Source organism: Macaca fascicularis, chromosome 13, assembly GCF_037993035.2.
Source record: "Macaca fascicularis isolate 582-1 chromosome 13, T2T-MFA8v1.1".
Taxonomy (NCBI): Eukaryota; Metazoa; Chordata; class Mammalia; order Primates; family Cercopithecidae; genus Macaca; species Macaca fascicularis.
Window position 1 is genome coordinate 77,752,353 of NC_088387.1, and position 24,224 is coordinate 77,776,576.

Below are 24,224 nucleotides of genomic sequence, written 5' to 3' on the forward strand. Positions count from 1 at the left end.
TCACCCATTTTAGCAAATAAATTTTACCAAGCAAAACATTGATTACAAAGTCCTCCTCAACATGTAATTGTCAAAATGTTTCAGACACTTTAAAAGACAAAGAAAATGATCTTAGTGGTTATAGAGCTCATTATTATACTTTATCTGCTCACAAAAATATTAACATCATGCACTTAAATTTGTTTCTTTGCCACCACTATCCTTTCTCCTTACTGTTATACTTTTCTCAGGGTTTCAGTAAACTTTTCCTGATTTCTATATCTTTGTAGGATTTCTAAGTCAATGTCTCATTTTTATGTCTTTTTAGGATGACAATAATCTCCTAGAATCAAAACAAAAGATAACATCTCATACAAGCCAAGGCCTCCTCACTTGAACTTATGTCAGATGACAAAATTGCAGGAGTAAATGTCCTCTATTTTGTGGCCCTTGGTAGAGGCCACACTGTCCATGTCTTCAGAACCCTTGTCACTGAAGGACGCCAAGGGATCCCTCGCTCTGGAGGGAACCAGTGGAAAAAAAACACCTCGTGCATATGCATTTGAAACTCTTGCGCATTTCCTAAAGAAATGAACCGAGGTGCTTGCTAGACACAGGACAAAACTCATCTTTGTAATTGGTATCTCAGGCTGAGAAAGAAAACACTCATGATGACATTTTCAGAAAAGGCAAAAGAAAAACGTTTAAAATAAAACTTTACCGGGATTTGGGTCTTATTTACTTGGATCTCATCTCTCAGATGCTTTGCTTCTAGGAGAAATTTAACAGCATCAAAGCTAAAACCATCAACACCCTTTGTGAGCCAGAACCGTAAAATTTCCTAAAGATGAAGAAGCAAAATGCTTGGTTACATTAACTACACTTTATTATCACAATGTTTCATAAAAGTTTTGACTGTTAATGACTTGGCATCATAAAATAGATATCTACATATAGAACAAGCACAGTATTCACATATTCACATAGCCTATTTTTTATGTATTTAGCATAACTGCCTTACTATAATGTACTCTCAAGTAACTGCATTTAGTGACTCCCACACCTCCTTCATATTTGAATTCAGAATTACAATTAGTTACGTTTGTAATGGATGTTATGAGGATGTTTCCAAAGCTTAGAGAATCCACTAGAAATGAAAGAATGAAACCATAATAAAAGATAGGACTCAGGATAAACTGGGAAAGTTTCTTATCTCCCTCATGCCCAACTCCTTAAGCGTCACTGCAAACTTAAAAGAAAATAACACATTGTTCAATAGTTAAATATTTCACTCCTTACTAGGAAGGTGAATGAGAGGTGAAGTCCTTAGGTATTAAAGGATCTCCTGCTAAGAGTAATATGGAAGGAACACAAAACAAAATAGAATCAACCATCAACCGAGTAAATAACTAAGAATAGTGATGATCCTGTGGTAAAACTCAGATACAAGTGTTGTCTCGAAGACACTCAGATAATAAAAGATGAAATAGGCCAGGTGCGGTGGCTCACACCTATAATACCAGCGCTCTGGGAGGCTGAGGCAGGCGGATCACCTGAGGTCAGGAGTTTGAGACCAGGCTGGCCAACATGATGAAACCCCATATCTACTAAAAATACAAAAATTAGCCAGGCGTGGTGGCGGATGCCCGTAATCCCAGCTACTCGGGAGGCTGAGGCAGGGGAATCGCTTGAACCCGGGAGGCAGAAGTTGTGGTGAGCCGAGATCGGGCCATTGCACTCCAGCCTGAACAACAAGGGCAAAACTCCTTCTTAAAAAAGATGAAACATACATTATTCCACTGGCTTTAATTTCACAGAAAATTGATCCCAAGCAAAAATAGTTAAACCTGAAAATCCAGGTTCTCATACATTGCATTTTATTCTTTGGTGACAGAATTTCTTCCTAAGGTGTGTGCTGGAAATCCAATTATTGTATGAATGCCCCTGGCTCTCTCTCCTCTCCTGCCCTACTCTCCCAACACACCTTGCTAGAGAGAAGGTAGTCATTGCCTGCTCAGCCTCTCCCATGCCTCACCTGCTCCTGAGCACATCACCGTGGCCTGCCTGGTTCCCAGGCATTTTTAATGCTGATGCCAAAGATTAGAGAGATGAAGACTGGTGCGAATAAGTGGTTAGGTCGGGTGCGGTGGCTCACGCCTATGATCCCAGCACTTTGGGAGGCTGAGGTGAGTGGATCACTTAAGGCCAGGAGTTTGAGACCAGCCTGGCCAACATGGTAAAACCCCGTCTCTACTAAAACACAAAAATGAGTCTGGCATGGAGGCATGCACCTGTAGTCCCAGCTACTTGGGAGGCTGAACATGAGAATGGCTTGAACCTGAAAGTCGGAGGTTGCAGTGAGCCGAGATCATGCCACTGCACTCCAGCCTGGGTGGCAGAAGGAGATCCTGTTTCAAAAAAAAAAAAAAAGGGCAGTGGCGGAGGTAGGGGGTGGACAGTGTGGCCAGAGGAGCGTAAGTGAATAGAAGGAGGTAAAGAGAACTAGCTCATCATGCTCAGCTTTGTAGCTAACAGGAAAGATCTGGGATTTGTGTGAGAGTGATAGGAAACCTCTGGAGGGATTTTTAAGCAGAAAAGGCTGTGGGCTGACTTACATTTTTTAAAGATCTGATGTGTGAAGAATCAACTGTATAGTATGACATTTCCCCAAAAGGTTAAACATCAAGTTACCATAAGAACCAGCAATTTCACGCATAGGTATATACCCAAGAGAAATGAAAATTTATGTCCACGCAAAAACCTGTTCACAAATATTCATAGCAGCATTATTCATCATAGCCAGAAAGTGGAAGCCACCCCAATGGTCTGTCCATATGATGAATATTTGGCCTTGGAAAGGAACGATGTGCTGACACATGCTACAACATGGACGAACCTTGAAAAGATTTTTCTAGCCAGGTGTGATGGCTCACACCTGTAATCTCAGCAATTTAGGAGGCTGAGGTGGGAGGATCGCTTGAGCCCAGGAGTTCTAGACCAGCCGGGCAACATGACAAAACCCTGTCTCTACAAAAAATGAAAAATTAGCTGGGCGTGGTGGTACACATCTGTAGGCCTCTGACACAGCACCTGGTACTTAGTGAACCAATTGTAGCATGAAAGAATGACGTATTGAGCCTGAATAACCAAACATTACAGAAGTACAGCAAGTTCCCTGGCTTCAGGTCTACAGAATAGTTGGGGACATGTGGGACAAGGGATGGTCACCTAATAATGCAGGTCCTCATGAGCGTAGATACCTCTGCCTACAGGGCTGCAAGAGCTTCAAGACATTTCAAAATAATGTGGGTGGGCACCACAGGAGAAGGAAGAGCTAGAGCTTGAACTTGACCTAGATGACCTGGTAGGATTTCAACGGAGGGTGGGAATGGGACAACATGAGCCAAGCATGGAGGCAGAGGCTGGCCTGGCCTGTACTGGGACAGGTGGGAAGACCAGGTGACCTTGAAAAGCAGAGGGCCTGAGCCTCAGCTACTCGCCTCAACCCCCCAGCCAGCCCCTCCCAGCGAGGCCTGCTCTAGCACCTGCTCACAAGCTCTGCAAAGGAACAGTGGCTCTCCCTACTTTTCTCTTGGCTCATCTCTTGTTGTATGGAAGGTTTCACAGGAATGTATATATCGTTTTAGAGCAGAACCATCAGTAAAGTACTAGAGTTAAACAACCAATTTTCACCTGTGGAGGGGAACAGAGCCACAGATCCCAAATGACAACTATCCTACAGTTCACTCGTGTATTAGAGTTTGTTCTCATGCTGCTAATAGAGACATACCTAAGACTGGGTAATTTGTGAAGTAAAGCTGTTTAATTGACTCACAGTTTCACAGGGCTGGGGAGGCCTCACAATCATGGCAGAAGGCGAATGAGGAGCAAAGTCACATCTTACATGACAGCAGGCAGGAGAGTTTGTGCAGGAGAACTCCCATTTATAAAACCATCAGAACTCACTATCACGAGAACAGGACGGAGGAAACCACACCCATGATTCAATTATCTCCACCTGCTCCCTCCCATGACACCTGGGGATTATAAGAATTCCAATTCAAGATAAGACTCGGGTGAGAACACAGCCAAACCATATCAACTTGTTTTGACTTGAAGCATTTCTTCTATCTGCATGTGAATATGGAGGTTTCAAGTCAAGGGTCTCAACAGCTAAATGCAAGGGTTAATACTGCTCACGTCAATTCACTTTAAGCTGAGATTTTGAACAGTGAAGCTCGAATCAATTTTTTATACCTAAGAGCAGGTTCTGGGGCGAATAACTCTTATCATGGGCACAGGTGACCCAAATAACCTCCAGTAATCTCTACCCAGTGGAATTTTTCTCTGGGGCATAAAAAACAAATTTGTTCTTAGTAGTGCCTTTCTCTTTTACCAAATTCATCCATTCAGTAAATATTTGAGCTCCTACTATATACCAGGCACTTAGGCAAGCCCTGGAACTACAACCACAAGCAAAATACAACAGACACAGCCCTAGGTCTCCCGGATTATTTTAGAATCTCCAGCTAGACAAATAGCAACACAAAAATATTTAAATCACAGCTGAGATAAAGAAGAGAAACATGGTAATACAAGAGGGTAAAACAGCAATTCGCCCTGAGGAGGGTTTGCAACTGGCAAGCAGGAAGTGGCAGCCATTCATCAGAGAATGGGCTAGAGAAGTCTTGGGGCAAAGCAAGGCACCTCATTTCTAGAACAGGTTTTCAGTGGCTTCAGGAGTGACCTTATTATGAAGCTAACCAAACTTAAGCTTCAAGACCTCTCACTTTCACCCATCTAACTCCCCTTCTTTGCTCATTCTAAATAAATGCCAACTTTTCTGTACTTAATTTTGTGCTCTATTTTAAAAGGCCCTAAATTACTATGAGCTTCAGACCCCACGCAATCCGGGTCCACCCCCAGGTGGTGCTGTTCTTTAAAAGTGTGAACATTGGTTGGGGCAGAGGACGAATAACTGAAGGCATCCAAGCAGCCTCTGACAAAAATGTGGGAAAACATGAAGCACCATTCTGTGTAAACATCAAGTTTTGGGCACTGATTTCCTAAAATAAAGCCAGTCCTTTTCTTTACAGAGTCCAGATCTCAGCACTGTGAAATATTGACCCGACATTAAACATGAGAAACTTGTACCCCACAGATGGTTTATGGTCCTGGCATAATCGAAAATATTATCATTGTTTAATGAGACAAAACAGTAAAAGCTTGATGGACATTTTCTGAAAGTCATTTTAAATGCTGATAATTCAGATTATCACCAAGATAATCCAAAATTTGCTCTTGAAAAATATTTGCTTCATGTTATTTATTCTCTCAACCAGGAGAGAAAAGAGAGCTTCAGATTTTAATTGTTAACCCTCTTTACTCCAGTGAAGGTCTTCCCAGGGTTCCAGATGCAAAAATGGGCACAGAGCCTACGTCGGCTAGGTCTAGTGACCCACATAGGTGCCGTGGACTCTGGGAACTGGACTGTACACTACGTCCTTGACTCCTGTCTGACTCCCATGACATCACACACTCCTGATTTTTCCGCTGGGAACCTTTTAACTCTTCTCTTTAAATAACTCACTGCTCTGAGTGAAAAGAAAGCAAGTCAACATTAAGGAAGCAAGTTAACATATCCAAATGCACCGAACCTCAAGCCAAGCCTTTCCTTTTCAGATGGCTGACATTTGGGGGCCCGTTTACCTTAAAAGCCATGTTTGGGAAAAGCCCTGTCTACTCTTACATGTGATGATAGAGAAGACATCCTCTTTGGCCAGGCATGGTGGCTCATGCCTGTAATCCTAGCACTTTCAGAGACCGAGGTGGGAGCATCACTTGAGCTCAAGAGTTCAAGACCAGCCTGGGCAACGAAGTGAGACCCTGTCTCTACTTAAAAACAAAACAAAACAAAACAAAAAAAAAACAAACAGAAGACAACCTCTTGAAAATGTCATCAATCCCAGGTTGTCCATCTCAAGAAGGAATGAGAAAGGGTATTTCAGAGTACAGGGGAAACTATTCCTCTACTTAGAGACAAGAGAAAGAAAACTGACCCTACTCATGTTCAGAAACCTTGGAAAAATTCTTTGCTAACTCCTCCAGAAGCAGGAAGTAGAGGAAAGATCAAGGACTTCAGAATCTGACCCTCTGGGTACAACCCAGCTCTATTGCTGTCCAGCTGCATGACACAGGGCATCTGCAAGACCGGCTAAGGCTCAGTGTCTCCATCAATAACACAGTATGGAGGGTTTCTGTATGGAGTAAATAAGGTATTGCTGCCAGAGTCAATTGACTTTTCAGTCTTCTCTTTTTTTTTTTTTTGAGATGGAGTCTCACTGTCACCCAGGTTGGAGTACAGTGGTGTGATCTCAGCTCGGCAACCTTTGCCTCCCGGGTTCAAGCAATTCTCCTGCCTCCGCCTCCTGAGTAGCTGGGATTACAGGTGCCTGTCACTACATCTGGCTAATTTTTATATTTTTAGTAGAGATGGAGTTTCACCATCTTGCCCAGGCTCGTCTCGAACTCCTGACCTCAAGTAATCCACCCACCTCGGCCTCCCAAAGTGCTGAGATTACAGGCATGAGCCACCATGCCCGGACCCCTTTCAGTCTTTATATTACCCAGTCTCTAGGCATCATTTGACACTGTTGACCAATCTCGTCTTGTAGAAACACTCAGATACCTTAGCTCTGTGACACCCTGCCCCTTGGTTTGCCTCCCTTCTCTGTCTCTTCTGCCGTTCTTTGATGTCAGTGCTCCTTGGGGCTCGATCTTACACCCTCTGGACATTTCACTTCACAATAGTATTTATTTACTTATCAATTTACTGACTAACAAGTACTGTATACAGTAAAAAACACAGCATCCTAAGTGCTTTACAAAGGTTAAACCATTTAATCTTCACGTAACCCCATTAGGTACATACCATTATTGTCCCCCTTTACCAGTGAGGAAACTGTGGCTCAGGAAGATGATGTGCCTTTGACAAGGTCATGGTTGGTAAGTGGTGGCAGCAGAATTGCAACTGTAGGGCACTCTGACTTATTTGCTAGGCTGGCTTCCTTTGTTTTTTCTTTTAATGGGAAGCTCTACCAACACCTGGCCCTCATTCGCACGTGAGCAATTTGCTCCAGCTAAGTTGCAGCTGACCCTCTTGCTCACCAAACACCTGCCTGAGCTCTGTAGACATCAGCCATGTTAACAAGTCCCAAAGTTTTACCTCTAGACCAGACTTTTCCCTGAGCTCCGTGTCCTCATATCTTTTTTTTTTCCCCCCAAGACAGTGTCTTGCTCTGTCGCCCAGGCTGGAGTGCAGTGGCATGATCTTGGCTCACTGCAACCTCTGCCTCATGGGTTCAAGCGATTCTCCTGCCTCAGCCTCCTGAGTAGCTGGGATTACAGGAGCCCACCATCATGCCCGACTAATTTTTGTATTTTTAGTAGAGATGGGTTTTCACCATGTTGGCCAGGTTGGTCTTGAACTCCTGACCACGTGATCCACCCACCTCAGCCTCCCAAAGTGCTGGGATTGCAGGTGTGAGCCACCGTGCCCAGCCCAGTGTCCTTATATCTCACCGTCCACTGAACACTTGGATGTCTCACAGGCAGCTCCAACTCTCCATACCGAAGATACTTCCCTCTCTCTTCCTGTGTCTCTTGTCCCAGAAAATGGTCCTGTCACCCACCCCATATTCAAATCTGAAACCTGGGGTTCACACGGGACTCCTCTCAGAGTCCTGATGATTTCTCAGGACTTCTATGCCTCCATCACTGGCCTAAAGCCACCAGAGTTTCTTTCCCGATTACTGCACCATCCTCCTCCCTGGCCCCAAAGCCTCAAAACCTGCCCTACTCAAACCCCTTCTCCAAAACCAGACTGATTTCTCAAAATAAAAAAACAACAACAACAAAAACATGCCCATACCTAAGACCTTTTAAACCCATATCCTTACCAGGGCATTCAGTGGTGCTCCTGACCTGGACCCTGGTGACCTCTCTAGTCTCATCGGGTCACTCCCTGCTCTATATATCACATCCCAGTGATATTGGACAACTCCCAGCACCTCTAATGTGTCATCATCCATGCTTTCCTCTGCTAGAAACACTCCCACCCATGCCTCTTCATTTGGCTCATGCCTGTTCCTCAGGTATTTCACCTTCTCTGCAAAATGTGTCCAGGTCAGACGCTTGCCCTGTGTATGCCTACCTCCTACTGTCATGACCGCTTGGCACATTTTATTGTAATTGCCTGTTTAATTGTCCACCTCCCAGTCCAGAATATAAGCCCCAGGATGGCCACAAAAGGTATCTATCCTACCAGCCCCTATACCCTTAGCACGTGGTCAAGACACACAATACCTATTGTTAAATGAGTGAATTATTATAATAATGTGCCTGGCATAGAGGAGGTGCAATAAATGGCACAAGTATTATTATCAAGCATAGAGCTAGATAATCAAGCAGGTAGTGAGTGAATTGTGTTTTGAATTGAGCTGCTGCCTCCAGCAGTATCATGCTTAGTAGGGAAAGAACAGAGCCTACACCTATGCTCTGGGTTCCTTCTTCAGCTGGGTCTCCCTAGCAGTCCCTACCGTGGGGCTCAGCATTCCCATATGGCAGGTCTAGGATCACTCCAAACCCCAGACATGAGGCCAGGCCATCTGGAGTCTCTTCCTTGCCATGCTGCTAACCTGCTGGGTTACTTCACCTCTCTGTGCCTCAGTTTCCTCATTTGTCAAATAAGAAATTTGGAGGACCAGTAAAAACCAAAGTGATTGGAAAAGTATAAAATAGCATACAAATATACAGCCCTGATACCTCAGAGAAGGTTTTCTGACTTCTTCAGGTAAAGCACTCAAGCCCTAAGAGGTTCAGAGCAGAGCCAAGTCCCCTGATGGCCAGTGCAAAGGGGAGGAGAAAGACACGGAGAGCAGAGGGTGCTCTCCGCTGTAATGTCCCCGCATGCCAGCCTCCCACTGTGCAGATAAAGCAAAATCTGATAGCAGCGGGGAGGAAATGGGCTCAGGCTCCAGGAGTACAAGTTGGTATGCAGGCAAGTCATTCCAAATGCCTCCTCCACACAAACCCTCTAAGCTGCAAATTATTAACCTGCTTAACTCTACTGCAGAAACAAGCGCTGCTGGGGGTAAGGTGGGGAGGAGGGTGACAGAAGTCTCCTTCATGCCAAAGGTCCCTTTCCGGGAGCAAAGAGGCTTTCCTCTCAGTTTCTCAGCATTTCTTATTTACTTCTAACAGTAAATCTTCTAAACCAGTCTTGCAAATAAAGTCTAATCTCTCAACCGGAGGCAGTAATGATTCATCACATGAGGGATTTCAGCCAGAGGACCAGTAAATAAGGATCCTATCCACACACTCCAAGTCTTGGGTATCTGGAAGAGCACAGCTGGGTTAGTCAAAAAAATAATTAATGTATTGGCTGGCACATTTTGGCAGAATTTATCACACTTGTCTAAACATCCCCAGACAATTCATCAGTGTTGCCACAAGGAGACTGGAAAAATCCACTGCCTGATAAACCAACTGTAAAACAGCTGGTTTACACTCACATTTATCAATTTATAACTGAAAACCTCCTGGAAAAAACTGTGCAGAAAAAGCGAAGCATGCAGAAGGAAACACATACATTGCCTACACATACAAAGCAGGTGTAGGATTGTGGTTAAGAGCATGAACTCAAGTTCCAGTGTCTGGATTTCAATCCTGCACCATGACTCCCAAGGATGGTGACTTTACCTATCTAAGCCTCAATTTTCTCCTCTGTAAAATGATCACAAAACCTCGTAAATTAGGCTTATTCTGAGCATTAATCTATCCAGGTACAGCACTTAGCACATAGAATGTGTGAGGAGAGCGTGAGGCGTGGGGGGTATGCAAAGGAGTTTAGGTGATGAAGAAGAGGAGAGTCCACAGGCTACCAGAGAAGTTTAAAACTAACCCCTAGTTAGTCTGCTGACCATGTTTACACCCCACAACCCCATGGAGATAAGGTGCCCTCACTCATGGTGCTTACTTCTGGAACAGATTCCAAAACAATTCATACAAATTCTGGAATCACCAAACATATATAGTTTAAAAAAAAAAAAAAGGCTTAAAACTAAGTAGTCTGTAGGAATACATTTAACAAAAGAAGTACAAGACATGTACTCTGAGAACTACAAAACATTGTTGAAAGAAATAAAAGAACATGTAAATAAATGGAAAGACATCTCACGTTCATGGATTGGAAGGCTTAATATAAGATGGCTATATTCAATGCGATCCCTATCAAAACCCCAGCAGCCTTATTTGCAAAAATTGTCAAGCTGACTCAAAAATTCATATGGAAATCCAAAGGACTTGGAATAGTCAGACAATATGGAAAAAGAACAAAGTTGTAGGACTCACACTTCGAGATTTCAAAACTTAGTACAAAGCGCTAGTAATTCAGACAGTGTGTGGTACTGACATAAGGACAGACAGATAGATGAATGGAACAGAATTGAGAGTCCAGAAATAAACTCATGCATTTATGGTCAATTTATTTTCAACAAAAGTTGCCAGACAATTCAGTAGGGAAAGAATAGTATTTTTAAACATATATTGCTGGAATAACTGAATAGCCACATGCAAAAAAAAAAAAAAAAAAAAAAAAGTTGGACTCCTTACCTTCACACCCTACATAAAAATTAATTTAAAAATGGATCACAGACAACCTAAAATGTAAGAGCTAAAGCTACGAAACTGAGAAGAAAACATAGGAGTAAATCTGCATGATCTTGGATTAAGCAACGGTTATTAGATACGACACTAAAGGCACAAGCAACAAAAGAAAAAAATAAATAAATTGGGCCAGGCGTGGTGGCTTATGCCTGTCATCCCTGCACTTTGGGAGGCCAAGGCGGGTAGATCACCTGAGGTCAACATGACAAAACCCCTGTCTCTACTAAAAACACAAAAAATTAGCTGGGCGTGTTGGCACATGCCTATAATGCCAGCTACTCAGGAGGCTGAAGCAGGAGAATCGCTTTAACCCAGGAGGCAGAGGTTGCAGAGAGCCGAGATTGCACCACTGCACTCCAGCCTGGGTAACAAGAGCATAACTCTGTCTCAAAAAACAAATAAATAAATAGGACATCATCAAAATTAAAAACTCTTGTGCTTCAAAAAGCACCATCAAGAAAGTAAAAAGACAACCAACAGAATGGGAAAAATTATTTGTAAATCATGTATCAAGAATACATAAAGAGGCCAAGTGCAGTGGCTCATGCCTATAATCCCAGCACTTTGGGAAGCTGAGGCAGGAGGACTGCTTGAGACCACAAGTTCAAGACCAGCCTGGCCAACACGGTGAAACCCTGTCTCTACTAAAAATACAAAAATTAACCAGGTATGGTGATATGCACCTGTAATCTCAGCTACTTGGGTGGCTGAGGCAAGAAAGTTGCTTGAACCCAGGAGGTGGAGGTTGCAGTGAGCCGAGATCACACCACTGCACTCCAGCCTGGGTAACAGAGTGAGACCCTGTCTCAAAAAAAAAAAAAAAAAAAAAAAAAAAAAAAGGAATATGTAAAGAACTTTTACAACCCAATAATAAAAAGACAACCCTATTTAACAATAGGCAAAGGGCCAGGTGCGGTGGCTCACACCTGTAATCCCAGCACTGTGGGAGGTCAAGGAGGGAGGATTGCTCCATACCGGGAGTTCGAGACCAGCCTGGCCAACATAGAGAAACTCCATCTCTACAAAAAATACAAAAATTAACTGGGCGTGGTGGTACGTGCCTATAGTCCCAGGTACTCAGGAAGCTGAGGTGCAAGAATCACTTGAGCCTGGGAGACTAGGGTTGCAGTGAGCCAAGACTGCACCATTGCACTGCAGCCTGGGTGACAGAGCGAAACTCTATCTAAAATAAAATAAAATAATAATGGGCAAAGGATTTGAATAGACATTACTACAATCAGATATACAAATGAACAACAAGCACATGAAAAGATGATCAACGTCTTTAGGCATTTGGCAAATACAACCAGTGAGATGCCGCTTCATACCCACCAGGGTGACTGTAATAAAAAACACATGCAGTCACAAGTGTTGGTGAGAATGTGGAGAAATTAGAGCCTGTACGCGTGGTTAGTGGAAATGTAAAATGGTGCAGCTGCTTTGAAAAACAACTTGGCAGTTTCTCAAATAAACATAGATATAGATACCTACCAGGGATGCACAGATACAGCATGATTCCATTGTATAAAGTATCCAGAATAGGCAAAACCTATCTAACTGAGGCTTAGGTGGGTAAAAAGATAGAAAGTAGATTTGTAGTTTCCAGGGGGTGGGGGAAGAAAGGGAGGAGGCCATAAGGAGTGACTGCTGATGGATATGGCGTTTCTTTTTGAGAAGATAATAGTGTTCTGAAATTAGGCCGGGCACAGTGGCTCATACCTGTAATCCCAGCACTTTGGGAAGCAGAGACGGGTGGATCATCTGAGGCCAGGAGTTTGAGACCAGCCTGGCCAACATGGCAAAACCCTGTCTCTACAAAAATACAAAAATTAGCTGGTCATGGTGGTACATGCCTGTAGTCCCAGCTACTCGGGAGGCTGAGGCAGGAGAATCGCTTGAACCTAGGAGGCACAAGTTGCAGTGAGCCAAGATTGTGCCACTATACTCCAGCCTGGGTGACAGAGTGAGACTGTCTCAAAAAAAAAAAAAAAAAAAAGGTGATGAAATTGGTAGTGATGGTTGCACAACTCTGTGAATATACTAAAACCACTAAATTACACACTCAAAAGGGGTGAATATTATGGTATGTGAATTGTATCTCAATTAAACTGTTATTTCAAAATAAAACTAAACTAAACCAAGGGTTCTAGGTGCCCCTAGTGACTCCAACATGACAGCTTACATCCACTCTATCTGGCTGATGTGGCGAGCTGTGGAAAGGCACCCACTGCTCCCTGTTCTGTTCAGGTCTCCTCCCCGCCTACTTGGCTCAGAGGACTCCCCTACTCACCTAAGTTTCTGGCCACTGTAGCCATAGGAGCAGCAAGAACAAGAAGAAGGACATAGCTGTTACGTTTTGTGAATTGTATTGTGAGAACTGATCAGCCCCCACTGCTTACTTCAGCGCCCTAACCCATTTCACTCCAGGATACTGGTAGGGTTGCCAGATAAAATACAAGACACTCAATTACATTTCAATTTCAGGTAATCAATGAATAATTTTTTGGTAGCAGTATGTCTCAAATGTTGCATCATTCATTTAAAATTTAACTGGATATCCTGTATTTTTATTTGCTAAATTTGGCAACCCTACACTCTGGTTTCCATGCCATCCCTGAAACACACGAACTACACTCTCACCTCGGGACCTTTGCATTGCTTCTTTCTGCCTGAAATTCTCTTCCCCCAGATAGTCTCATGGTTCCCTTCCCACTTCAGGTTTTTGTCTAAACAGCATCTCATCATAAGAAGGCGTCTCCTACACACCTTATACAGAAGAGCCACTTTTACCTGGCACTCCGATGCCCCTTCCCCTCGGCATTCACCACCACCTGACATTTACATATATATATATATATATATATATATATATATATATATATATATATATATATATTAGTGGCTAATTGCCTGCTTTCCCCTCAGTACATTGGAGACTCCTTGAGGGTAAGGCTTCTTTTATTCACTGCTGCATTCCTAGTGCTTAGGACAGGGCCTGGCATGGAGAAGGCAATATGTTAATATTTACTGAATGAGTACAGAAGTGTTGTGCATGGGTTATCCCATCTATTCTTCCAAACAGCCCTATGAAACAAATACTGCCACCAACTGTGTTTCATAGATGAGACAGCTAAGACATGAAAGTCAAATAACTCATCAAGAGGCCCATTGCAGATGCAGGAGCCAGACCCCAAATGACCCACCTCCCTGCACCAGCTCACTGTCACAGGCACTGCACAGCTCACTGTCACAGACACCGCACAGCTTACTGTCACAGGTGGCGGGGCAACTTGGAGCTCGGGTGGCAGGTGTTTCTGACTCCTTCCATTTAGGGTACTCTGGGTTAGATGAAGGAAGGAGCCACAAACACGTCTGAGAGTCTACATTTGCACCAGACAGCTGAATCCTGGATTTAATTAAGGCTTGATTTTTGCCTACACAATTATTGTGGAATATAAAGTGTTTCAAATAACTATAGAGTATTTCAAATAACTAAAGGCTTGATTTGCCTACACAATTACTGTGCAATATAAAGTGTTTTAATAACTACCTAAACTTCCATTAATGGAGAAGTCTGTGTGGGTATCTATACTCACTTTTATTTCTTCTTGAACATCAGGATTGCGGAAATTTAAATCAGGTTGCTCTTTCATAAACTGGTGAAAATAACACTGGTTTCGCACTTCATCAAAGTGCCAACTGGAGTTTCCATATACACTTAACTGGCAAACAAAGAAAACAGCACATCAGTTACACATAATGGTATTGCCAGCAAATAAAGATCACTGTCCTCCCTAATCCTTTGCAGGCAGAGTATGTAAATCCTGAGAGTTTTCCTCTATGCACAGCAGCAGGTTAAAGTAACCCCTCCAAATACTCCCCACCCCGTTGGCCTAATGCCGAACAAACAGAGTTGCAATGTATTTTTATAGTAGAGGCTGTTTGTAACAACTGCAACAGCAAACCAGCGCTCTCAAATCCAAGACAAGGTCAACTTAAGGAACAGACATTAATAATGTATTTTCTTGAATCTTCTGTACAGGGTCTGAACTCTTGTTTGTGAAGAGAAGCAAAATGGTAGTCAATTTGGAAGAAAGACACATTCTGCTCATCTTGGAGCTTGAGTCCAGATAGACTGAATATTTAAATTGTATCCCCAGAAAAGTATTAGAATCCTTCACTTAAAATCTCTACCAGTCTCCAAGAATAAAAAGCAACTTCAAGTGTTGGTACTCAGCAATAGTTGACTCTGTCACTGGTCTCCTCTGTCTGGAAATGCTCACATGTATGGCCCCAAGGCGTGACTCTCCCAGCTGCCCTCCCACATCTCTGACCACTCCTTAAGTCAACGCGGTGGGCCCCTGAATGTGAGAGCTTCATGGGGCTCTGTCCTAGGCCTTTTGTCCATTTCATGTTAAAGAGAACATCTGGAAAACATTTAAAAACTGAGAGGTTTCACATAAATCTTTTTGAGTTGGAAGACGTAGTTATGCTGGGTCCACATGTCCATGGCAACAAGAGGCAGATGCTGAGTAGCAGCTGCTGCCTTTCAAGGACATGCGCCCCTTCCAGTTCAACACACAGCCTGCCTGGACACAACCAGGGCAGGAGATTTTTAGTGTACATGATCAATAAAAGATCAGTATCCAGAATACAAAAAGAACTGAAGAAAGCAATTTCAAAGGGATAAATAATCCAAAAGAAAGTAGGGGAAAAAAACCATAAACAGGTGCTTCGCAGAAATAGACACTCAAGTGAATAAATGTAGGAAAAGATGTTCAACATCATTAGGAATTAGATAATTACTGTATTAAGAATTAGACACATCATTAGTAATTAAATAAATATAAAATTAAGATCTCAATGCCATATTGTTTTAAGTCGGGGCTGGGCATGGTAGCTCATGCCAGTAATCACAGCATTTTGAGAGGCTGAAGCGGGAGGACTGCTTGAGGCCAGAAGTTCAAGACCAGCTTGGGCAACATAGTGAGACCCCATATTTACAAAAAAAATTAAAAAACTCAGCCAGGCATGATGGTGCGTGCCTGTGGTCCAGCTACTAAGGAGGCTGAGGCAGTGAGGAATGCTTGAGCCCGGGAGCTCGAGGCTGCCGTAAGCTATGATTGAGCCACTACGCTCCAGCCTGGGCAACAGAGTGAGACCCTGACACAAAATAATGATAATAATAATTTTAAAATAAATATTACAAAGTTGGGCAATACCAGGAATTAATGGGAACATGTATTTTTTTAATACTTCTGTGGGGGATATAAATTGGTACAACCATTTTGATAATTAATTTGACACTATCCTGCAGAGCTGAGCATGCAACATCCTGCACAGCAATTTTACTCCTAGTTATTTACCTTAAAGAAGCCTTTGGTTGGGCGCGGTGGCTCACGCCTGTAATCCTAGCACTTTGGGAGGCCGAGGTGGGCAGATCACAAGGTCAGGAGTTCAAGACCTGCCTGGACAATATGGCGAAACCCTATCTCTACTAAAGATACAAAAATTAGGCGGGCGTGGTGATAGGTGCCTGTAGTCCCAGATACTTGGGAGGCTGAGGCAGGAGAATCGCTTGAACTGGGGAGGCAGAGGTTGCAGTGAGCCAAGATCACGCCACTGCACTCCAGCCTGGGTGACAGAGCAAGACTCCATCTCAAAAAAAGAAAAAAGAAGACCTTGCACATGTACCCCAAGATAGATTAATGGGAGTGTTCATAGTAACATCGTTCATTAAAAAATAACCAAAACAAAACTGGAAGTAGCCCAACTTCCCATCAACTGAAGAGTGGGTAAGTAAACTATGGATTGTTCATACAGTGAAATATACAACAATGAAAATATATGAGCTACCTGAAGCTACATGAATAAATTGTGAAAAAGTTAGTTACAGAAGACTATACCTAGCGTGATACTTTTCATAAAGTTCAAAATAGAAAAAACTAAAAAATAATTTTTTTAGAGTCGAAGTCTTTATACTACAAGGTTTTTATCCATCATATACAGATACGTATTTTTGAACATATTAACTATTACATTAGAAAATGCAACCCTGACTATAGTGAACAACTAACAAAGCAATGGAAAAACTAGATACAAAAAAGGCAGCTGTGACCATTCTATAAGCAAGAAGTGATATGGTTTGAGCATAGCAGCAATTTTTAAAAGCAGACTGTGGAGCTGGAATGACTAGATCCCATCGTTAGCCCTGTCATTTATTAGCTGAATAACCTCAGTCTGCCTATCTGCAAAACAGGAATTACACCTGACTCATAGGATTATAGAGTGGATTAACTAAATTAATGAATATAAAACACTTAGCACAGAGCCTGGAACAGAGTTAGTATTTTGTAAATGTTTGCTAATGTCATTGCAATTTCAACAAGTCAGTGAACTGGAGGAAAAGATTAAAGAGGTGAAACTGCCAGGGCTTGCTGACAGCCTGTTCCTCAGGCTGCATGGTGGTACCATTCACTGAACCTGGAGACGAAAGGTAGGGAGAAGATCACACATCACAAAGTCGGCCTGGAAATGTGTCAATTCTGAGTGTCCTTGGGTCACCTAAAAGTTGACGTTTAAATATTTATGGAGAAGGTCCAGAAGAGAGAAGGAGGACTGAAGGAGGAAGGGATGATCCAGAATAAAGGCAGGAGAGAACACAAACCCGAGCAAGGGGAAGCTCTGGCCTGGGACAGAAGCAGAGCTGCCAGATGAAGTGCAGGATGCCCAGTCACATCTGAATTCAGATCAACAACACATATTGTTGAGTATAAGCATGACTCATGCGGCCAGGCACAGTGGCTTACACCTGTAATCCCGGCCGTTTGAGAGACTGAAGCAGGAGGATCACTTGAGCCCAAGAGTTCAAGACCAGCCTGGACAACATAGTGAAGCCCTCTCTTTACAAAAAAATAAAATACTAGCTGGGCATGGTGGCACACACCTGTGGTCCCAGCTACTTGGGAGGCAGAGCTGGGAGGATTGCTTGAGCCCAGGAGGCAAAGACTGCAGTGAGCCATGATCAAGCCACTGCACTCCAGCCTGGGAGACAGAGCAAGACCCTGTCTCTGAAAAACAAAAATAAAAAAGAAGGTATGGTCCACACTAAAAACCTATTTATGCACTCCTTATCCAAAATTCAGATTTAACTGGGCATTCTGAATTTTTATTTGCTAAATCTGGTCACCCCAGAAAGGAGGGATGTGGCCTCTGTTGTAAAAGGAGTGAGTAGGAAGAGGTTGGGAATGGGGCAGGCAGGCTTGATGGCCTCTGTTTTCTCTGTGAAGTCGAGTTTGCTGCTGAGAGTGATCGGGGCAGAGGCAGATACGATGTTTGAAAAGACGGAGGGAAGGAAAGTTGATCAGTTGGAATTAGCAAAATTCCCAAGAAGATTGGATGGCTCAGTTCAGGTGGGGACAATGAAGGTGTGATATCTCCAGAGACTCAACTACCAGGATTTAGGCAAAAAGAAAGTAGATAATTGGGTTCATTCATGGCTAGGGTTTTGTCAGAGGAGACAAAAAGTCAGAAAGGCAAAGGGGGCGGGGCGCAGTGGCTCACACCTGTAATCCCAGCACTTTGGGAGGCTGAGGTGGGCGGATCACCTAAGGTCAGGAGTTCAAGACCAGACTGGCCAACATGGTGAAACCCCACCTCTACTAAAAATACAAAAATTAGCCGAGTATGGTGACATGCACCTGTAATCATAGCTACTGGTGAGGCTGAGGCAGGAGAATTGCTTAAACCCAGGAGGCAGAGGTTGCAGTGAGCCGAGATCGTGCCATTGCACTCCAGCCTGGGGGACAAGAGCAAAACTCCATCTCAAGAAAAAATAAATAAATAAGCAAAGGCGTATGGATAGTAGAAACATGGTTATCAAACTAATGGGACATGGAATCCAAGTTGGATCAGGTAGGAAGTGAAGCAAGAGTGGAAGGAGAGAATATAGGTTTGAATTTGCTAGAACACATCACCTCTATGATGAAATCAGAAACCTAAATAATAATTGGAGGTCTGGGTAAATAATAACTGGAAGCCTTACGTCTATTTCTTTCAGAAACTTCCCCCTTCCCATAAACTATATTCATTAATTTTTTCCTCAAAAGGGTTTTACTAAACCAGTTCAATCACTGCATATCTGCCTTTTACCGCTTTGTAAATCAGACAGGTTGATACTTACCCAGTTGTTGGGTGGAACAGTTGTGCCATTTTCACGGGTACAGTCATGCCAGATATAATAATCAGTATATTTTCCTGTCCGTGTCCGACTCAATTGAAACCAAGTATGTTTATCACTGGTGTGGTTTGGTATGAAATCGATGATTAATTTTAAACCTAATGAGTAAAAAAAATTTCAAATGCTAGGAAAAGTTGTATTAGAATAACATATGACAGGCCAGGCACAGCAGTGGCTCACGCCTATAACCCTAATACATTGGGAGGCTAAGGTGGGAGGACTGCTTGAGCCCAGGAGGTGGAGGCTGAAGTGAGCCATGATTACGCCACTGCACTCCAGCCTGGCAGACAGAGCAAGACCCTGTCTGGGAAAAAAAAAAAAAAAGAAGGGAAAGGGGGGGCACAGAAAGGAGATAGGGAAGGAAAAAGGAAAGGGAAAGGAGAAAGGAAAAAAGGAAAGGGAAGGGAAGGAAGAAAGAGAAAGAGAAGGAAGGAAGGAAGGAAGGAAGGAAGGAAGGAAGGAAGGAGGGAGGGAGGGAGGGAGGGAGGGAGGGAGGGAAGGAAGGAAGGAAGAAAGGAAGGGGGAGGGAGGGAGGGAGGGAAAGAAATAGTACACGACAGTTAAAGGGAAGAAATGCTTTAAGTAAACATTTGAAAAAGTGCTTCTCTCAACCCTCACCCCCATGCTGCCCACTTTCCATTCAACTTACCTTTATCATGTATGGCTGCAACCAGATTCTCAAAATCTTCCATCGTTCCAAAAATGGAATCAACTTGCCGGAAGTCTTCAACACCATATCTGAAATCTTTAAGGGATGACTTATAAAATGAAGTAATCCAAACAGTTTTTACATTTAAAGCTGTGATGTAGTCCAGTTTATCTTGAATACCTGAAGAAAAAAGTCAAAGTCATGAACAAATCCTACTTTGTTTTAGTTAAAGGACAAAAAATATAACAAATATGCCTAAGATGGAAATATTTACATGAGGGCAAAAATACATAGAATTTTGTTGAATTTGAGTATAATTCAAATAGGAAGATCTAGCTCTATAAAAAAACAACAACATCAAATTAGGCCGGGTGTCGTGGTTCATACCTGTAATCCCAGCACTTTGGGAGGCCAAGGAGGGAGGATATCTAAGGTCAGGAGTTCAAGACTAGCCTGGCCAACATGGCAAAACCCTGTCTCTACTAAAAATACAAAAATTAGCTGGGCGTGGTGGCACATGCCTGTGATCCCAGCTACCTGGGAGGCTGAGGCAGGAGGATCACTTGAACCCGGGAGGTGGAGGCTACAAGGACCCAAGATCGTGTCGCTGCACTCCAGCCTGGGCGACAGAGCAAGACCCTTTCTCAAAAAAAGAAAAAAAGAAAAGAAAAGAAAAAATCAAATTAGTTACCTAGCAGTAATCGATGATATTTAACATAGCATTAACAAAAATCTGTGACTTACTCATTATTTTATATTTAAAACCAAGACTATGGTATTGTTCATTTATTCTACACATAGTTTTTGAGCAGCTAATCTATGCCAGCTGCTGAGCTAAGTGTCAAGGAACAGAGCAGAGTAACACATGGCCCCATCGGTCACGTGGTCTACACTGCGCTGTTCTAACAGCCAGGTGCCACATGTGGCTACTGAGCATGGGCAGCGTGGCTGGTTGGAATTGAGCTGTGCTGTAAGGGAACAACATGTATTGGATTTTGAAGACCCTATACAAAAAGAAAGAATGTAAAAATCTCATTAATATTTTTATACTGGGCCGGGCATGGTGGCGCATGCCTGTAATCCCAGCACTTTGGGAGGCCATGGTGGGCAGATTGCTTGAGCTCAGGTATTCGAGACCAGTCTGGGTAACATGATAAAACCCTGTCTTCAAATAAAAAAAAATAATAATAATATGTATATATTTTTATACTGATTATGTGTTGAAATGATACATTGGATTAAACAGAACATATTAAAATCAATTTCACCTGCTTCTTTTTTCCTTTTTTTAATGTGGCTACTACAGAATTTACAATTTCTTATGTGACTCCCATTGTGTTTCTTTTGGGTGGTGTTGGTCTCGGAAGCGTCTGCAGGCAGGGGTGGCATGACGACGAGACTGGAGAAGAGCTAAGGAAGCGCTGCAGAAAGTGCTTTAAGGGCATCAGGGCATTAGCCCCTGGCCCCCAGGGGCAGAGGAAGCTGATGACCCCTGAGGGTAAGGACAGACAAGGCCCAGGATGGTGCGGGCAAGAGGGATCAGAGTGAAGGGCTTCCAGGCACAGCAAAGGAAAGGAGGGAGCAAGCATAGACAGGGCATGTCTAAAAAAGGGTGAGAAGGCTGGACACAGTGGCTCATGCCTGTAATTCCAACACTTAGGGAGGCTGAGACAGGTGGATCACTTGAGGTCAAGAGTTCAAGACCAGCCTGACCAACATGGTGAAACCCTATCCCAACTAAAAAATACAAAAATTAGCTGGGGACGGTGGTGCATGCCTATAATCCTAGCTACCTGGGAGGCTGAGACAGGAGAATTGCTTGAACGTGGGAGGCAGAGGTTGCGGTGAGGTGAGATTATGCCACTGCACTCCAGCCTGGGTGACAGAGTGAGACTCCATCTCAAATAATAATAATAATAATAAATATAAATAAATAAGTAAATACATCAATTAATTTTAAAAGGTGATAAATGTTGTCAGCGCCCGGGGTCTGAGGAGGAGTGTAACCGCAACACGGAAGGTAAGTCTGTGCCAGTATTTGAGGAGTCTTTGTTTCCACTCTCAGACTGCCTTTGAACTTGCCACATTTGGCCTGTTTCCCTTATTCACTTATATAGGAAGCCAGGAATTTATACAGAAGAGAATTTTAGGCTTAGCTGAGAAGACATGTGGAAATGAAACTTTGTATTTGGAACTTCGTAGGATAATGAGCAGATAATGTGTTTTCTCCTTCTAGTTCAGAGTCCTAAATGCATATTCAGCAACTTGAGTCTAGTATTCAATCTCCAGTAACTTTCTGTATAATCCTGATGTGGCTTCCTAGAATCAAACTGTCAAAGGCCACACAGCAGGCTGAAGGTCACTAATTCCAAAGCACAGTCATTCCACACCTAGGATCTGGGCTCTTCCCCTATAACAGGCTGCTTTTTTTTTTGAAACGGAGTCTCGCTCTGTCGCTCAGGCTGGAGTGCAATGGTGCAATCTCTGCTCACTGCAACCTCTGCCTCCCGGGTTCATGCCATTCTCCTGCCTCAGTCTCCCGAGTAGCTGGGACTCAACAGGCAACAAAAGAGTTTTGATCTAAGCCAGCACAGCAACACAATATATCTTATGATGAGGCACAAAGGAACATGAGGATGAAAACAAAGTGGCTAGAGAGAGAAAGTAAACAAGGGATCCCACCCCACACTTCAGGGGGAGAGAGGGCAATCAGTAAAACCAGACTCAAAACTGGAATGGGATCTTCATCATAACAACAACGAAATCCTCTCAACCTCAAAGACAAATGCCTATGGATTGCAGGAAGTAAAACATTTCTCCAAGAACAGTTATTGGAAATGGCAAACGTCAGAGCTGATTAGAAACCACCGTGTTGGCCAGGCGCGGTGGCTCAAGCCTGTAATCCCAGCACTTTGGGAGGCCGAGATGGGCGGATCACGAGGTCAGGAGATCGAGACCATCCTGGCTAACACGGTGAAACCCCGTCTCTACTAAAAAAAATACAAAAAACTAGCCGGGTGACATGGCGGGCGCCTGTAGTCCCAGCTACTCGGGAGGCTGAGGCAGGAGAATGGCGTGAAAAACCCGGGAGGCGGAGCTTGCAGTGAGCTGAGATCCGGCCACTGCACTCCAGCCTGGGCGACAGAGCCAGACTCCGTCTCCAAAAAAAAAAAAAAAAAAAAAAGGAAACCACCGTGTTTATAGGAATGTTGGACCTGTCTAGAAGGAGATTATTAGGAAGGCAGGGCCAGGAAGTGGTAAGTGTATCTCTGGATTTAGGGCTTTAGGTCTATTCAGTCAGAACATTGCTTTTGCTGTGTGCAAAAGGCAGCAGGTAATAGGTCATGTGTCGGGGAAAGGGAGTCACTCAAGGCAGGATTAAAGGATGCTAGAAACACATCCAAAGCCAAAGAGTCTGGGGTGGGGAGCCCATGGTCTGATTAGGGAGGCTAAAGAAAGAGTAATGAAGGCAATGGGTTTGAGCTGCACCGTGAAGGATGGATACACTCTTCTTCAATGAGTGACAATGCAGGACAATTTTTTAAAAGAGAATGATACAGCCGGATGCGGTGACTCACGTCTGTAATTCCAGAACTTTGGGAGGCTGAGGCAGGCAAATCACCTGAGGTCAGGAGTTCGAGACCAGCCTGACCAACATGGAGAACCCTCGTCTCTATTAAAAATACAAAATTAGCCAGGCATGGTGGCGCATGCCTGTAATCCCAGCTACTCAGGAGGCTGAGCCAGGAGTATTGCTTAAACCCAGGAGACGGAGGTTGCAGTGAGCTGAGATCATGCTATTGCACTCCAGCCTGGACAACAAGAGTGAAACTCTGTCTCAAAGAGAGAGAGAGAGAGAGAGAGAGAGAGCGAGAGAGAGAGAGAGAGAGAGAGAGAATGAGACCAGTGTGAAAAAGAAAATCCTTCTACTAGTGATTAAGGAAAGTTGCAGGTTTCAAGAGTTCATTTGTAACATTTTAAAGATACATTAAGCCCATTTCTACTTTCCCCATTCATATCATCCTGTTTTGTTTTCTTCAAACCAATTATCATTGTAAAACATTAGTTTGTTAGTTTCCTAATTTGTTTCGTATTGTTGCCTTGAACTAGAGTGACCATACTAACCAATTTGCTCAGAAGTTCCCAGTGTATGCCTGCCATCTGGCATAATTTTACCCTTAGGTATGTTCTGGTTTGAGCAATGTATTGTAAGGATGTTTTATATATAACCCCCCCCCCCAGAAATTATTAACTTAGCTTTTTTAAAAAATAATTTTTCACTTTTTTTTTTTTTTTTTTGGAGATAGGGTCTTCCTATGTTGCCTAAGCTGGCTGGCTGAAAGGTCCTAGACTCAAGCAATCCTCCCCCCTCAGCCTGCCAAGTAGCTGCAACTACAGTCATGTACCACTACCCCTGGTTAATTCTTTACTTCAGTTTCATACTAATATGGACATGGTTTTAAACAATCTTTAATTCAAGTAATGACGAATGCATACTGCTACACCTTTTCTCCTTTCCTTCCCTTTTTTAGAATTTAAACTTTAAGACTCAGTCTGTACTTTTTACAGATATAACTTGATTTTTTAAAAAAATATTATTTATGCTCTATTCACTAATAAACTCCCAGCCAC

At 43.2% G+C, this 24,224-nt stretch overlaps 1 protein-coding gene across 2 annotated transcripts in view; it reads right to left on the bottom strand.

Moving 5' to 3' along the window:
• Window positions 1-24,224, bottom strand: part of SLC3A1 (solute carrier family 3 member 1) — a 55,595-nt gene that overhangs the window by 30,477 nt on the left and 894 nt on the right. For both annotated transcript variants that reach the window (XM_065527117.2, XM_005575976.5), the window contains exons 2-5: window positions 19,593-19,772; window positions 18,887-19,041; window positions 14,301-14,426; window positions 701-820 (exon numbers count right to left, since the gene is read on the bottom strand). In XM_065527117.2, coding sequence (XP_065383189.1) covers window positions 701-820; window positions 14,301-14,426; window positions 18,887-19,041; window positions 19,593-19,772 — 581 coding nt within the window. The remainder of the gene's footprint in view (window positions 1-700; window positions 821-14,300; window positions 14,427-18,886; window positions 19,042-19,592; window positions 19,773-24,224) is intronic.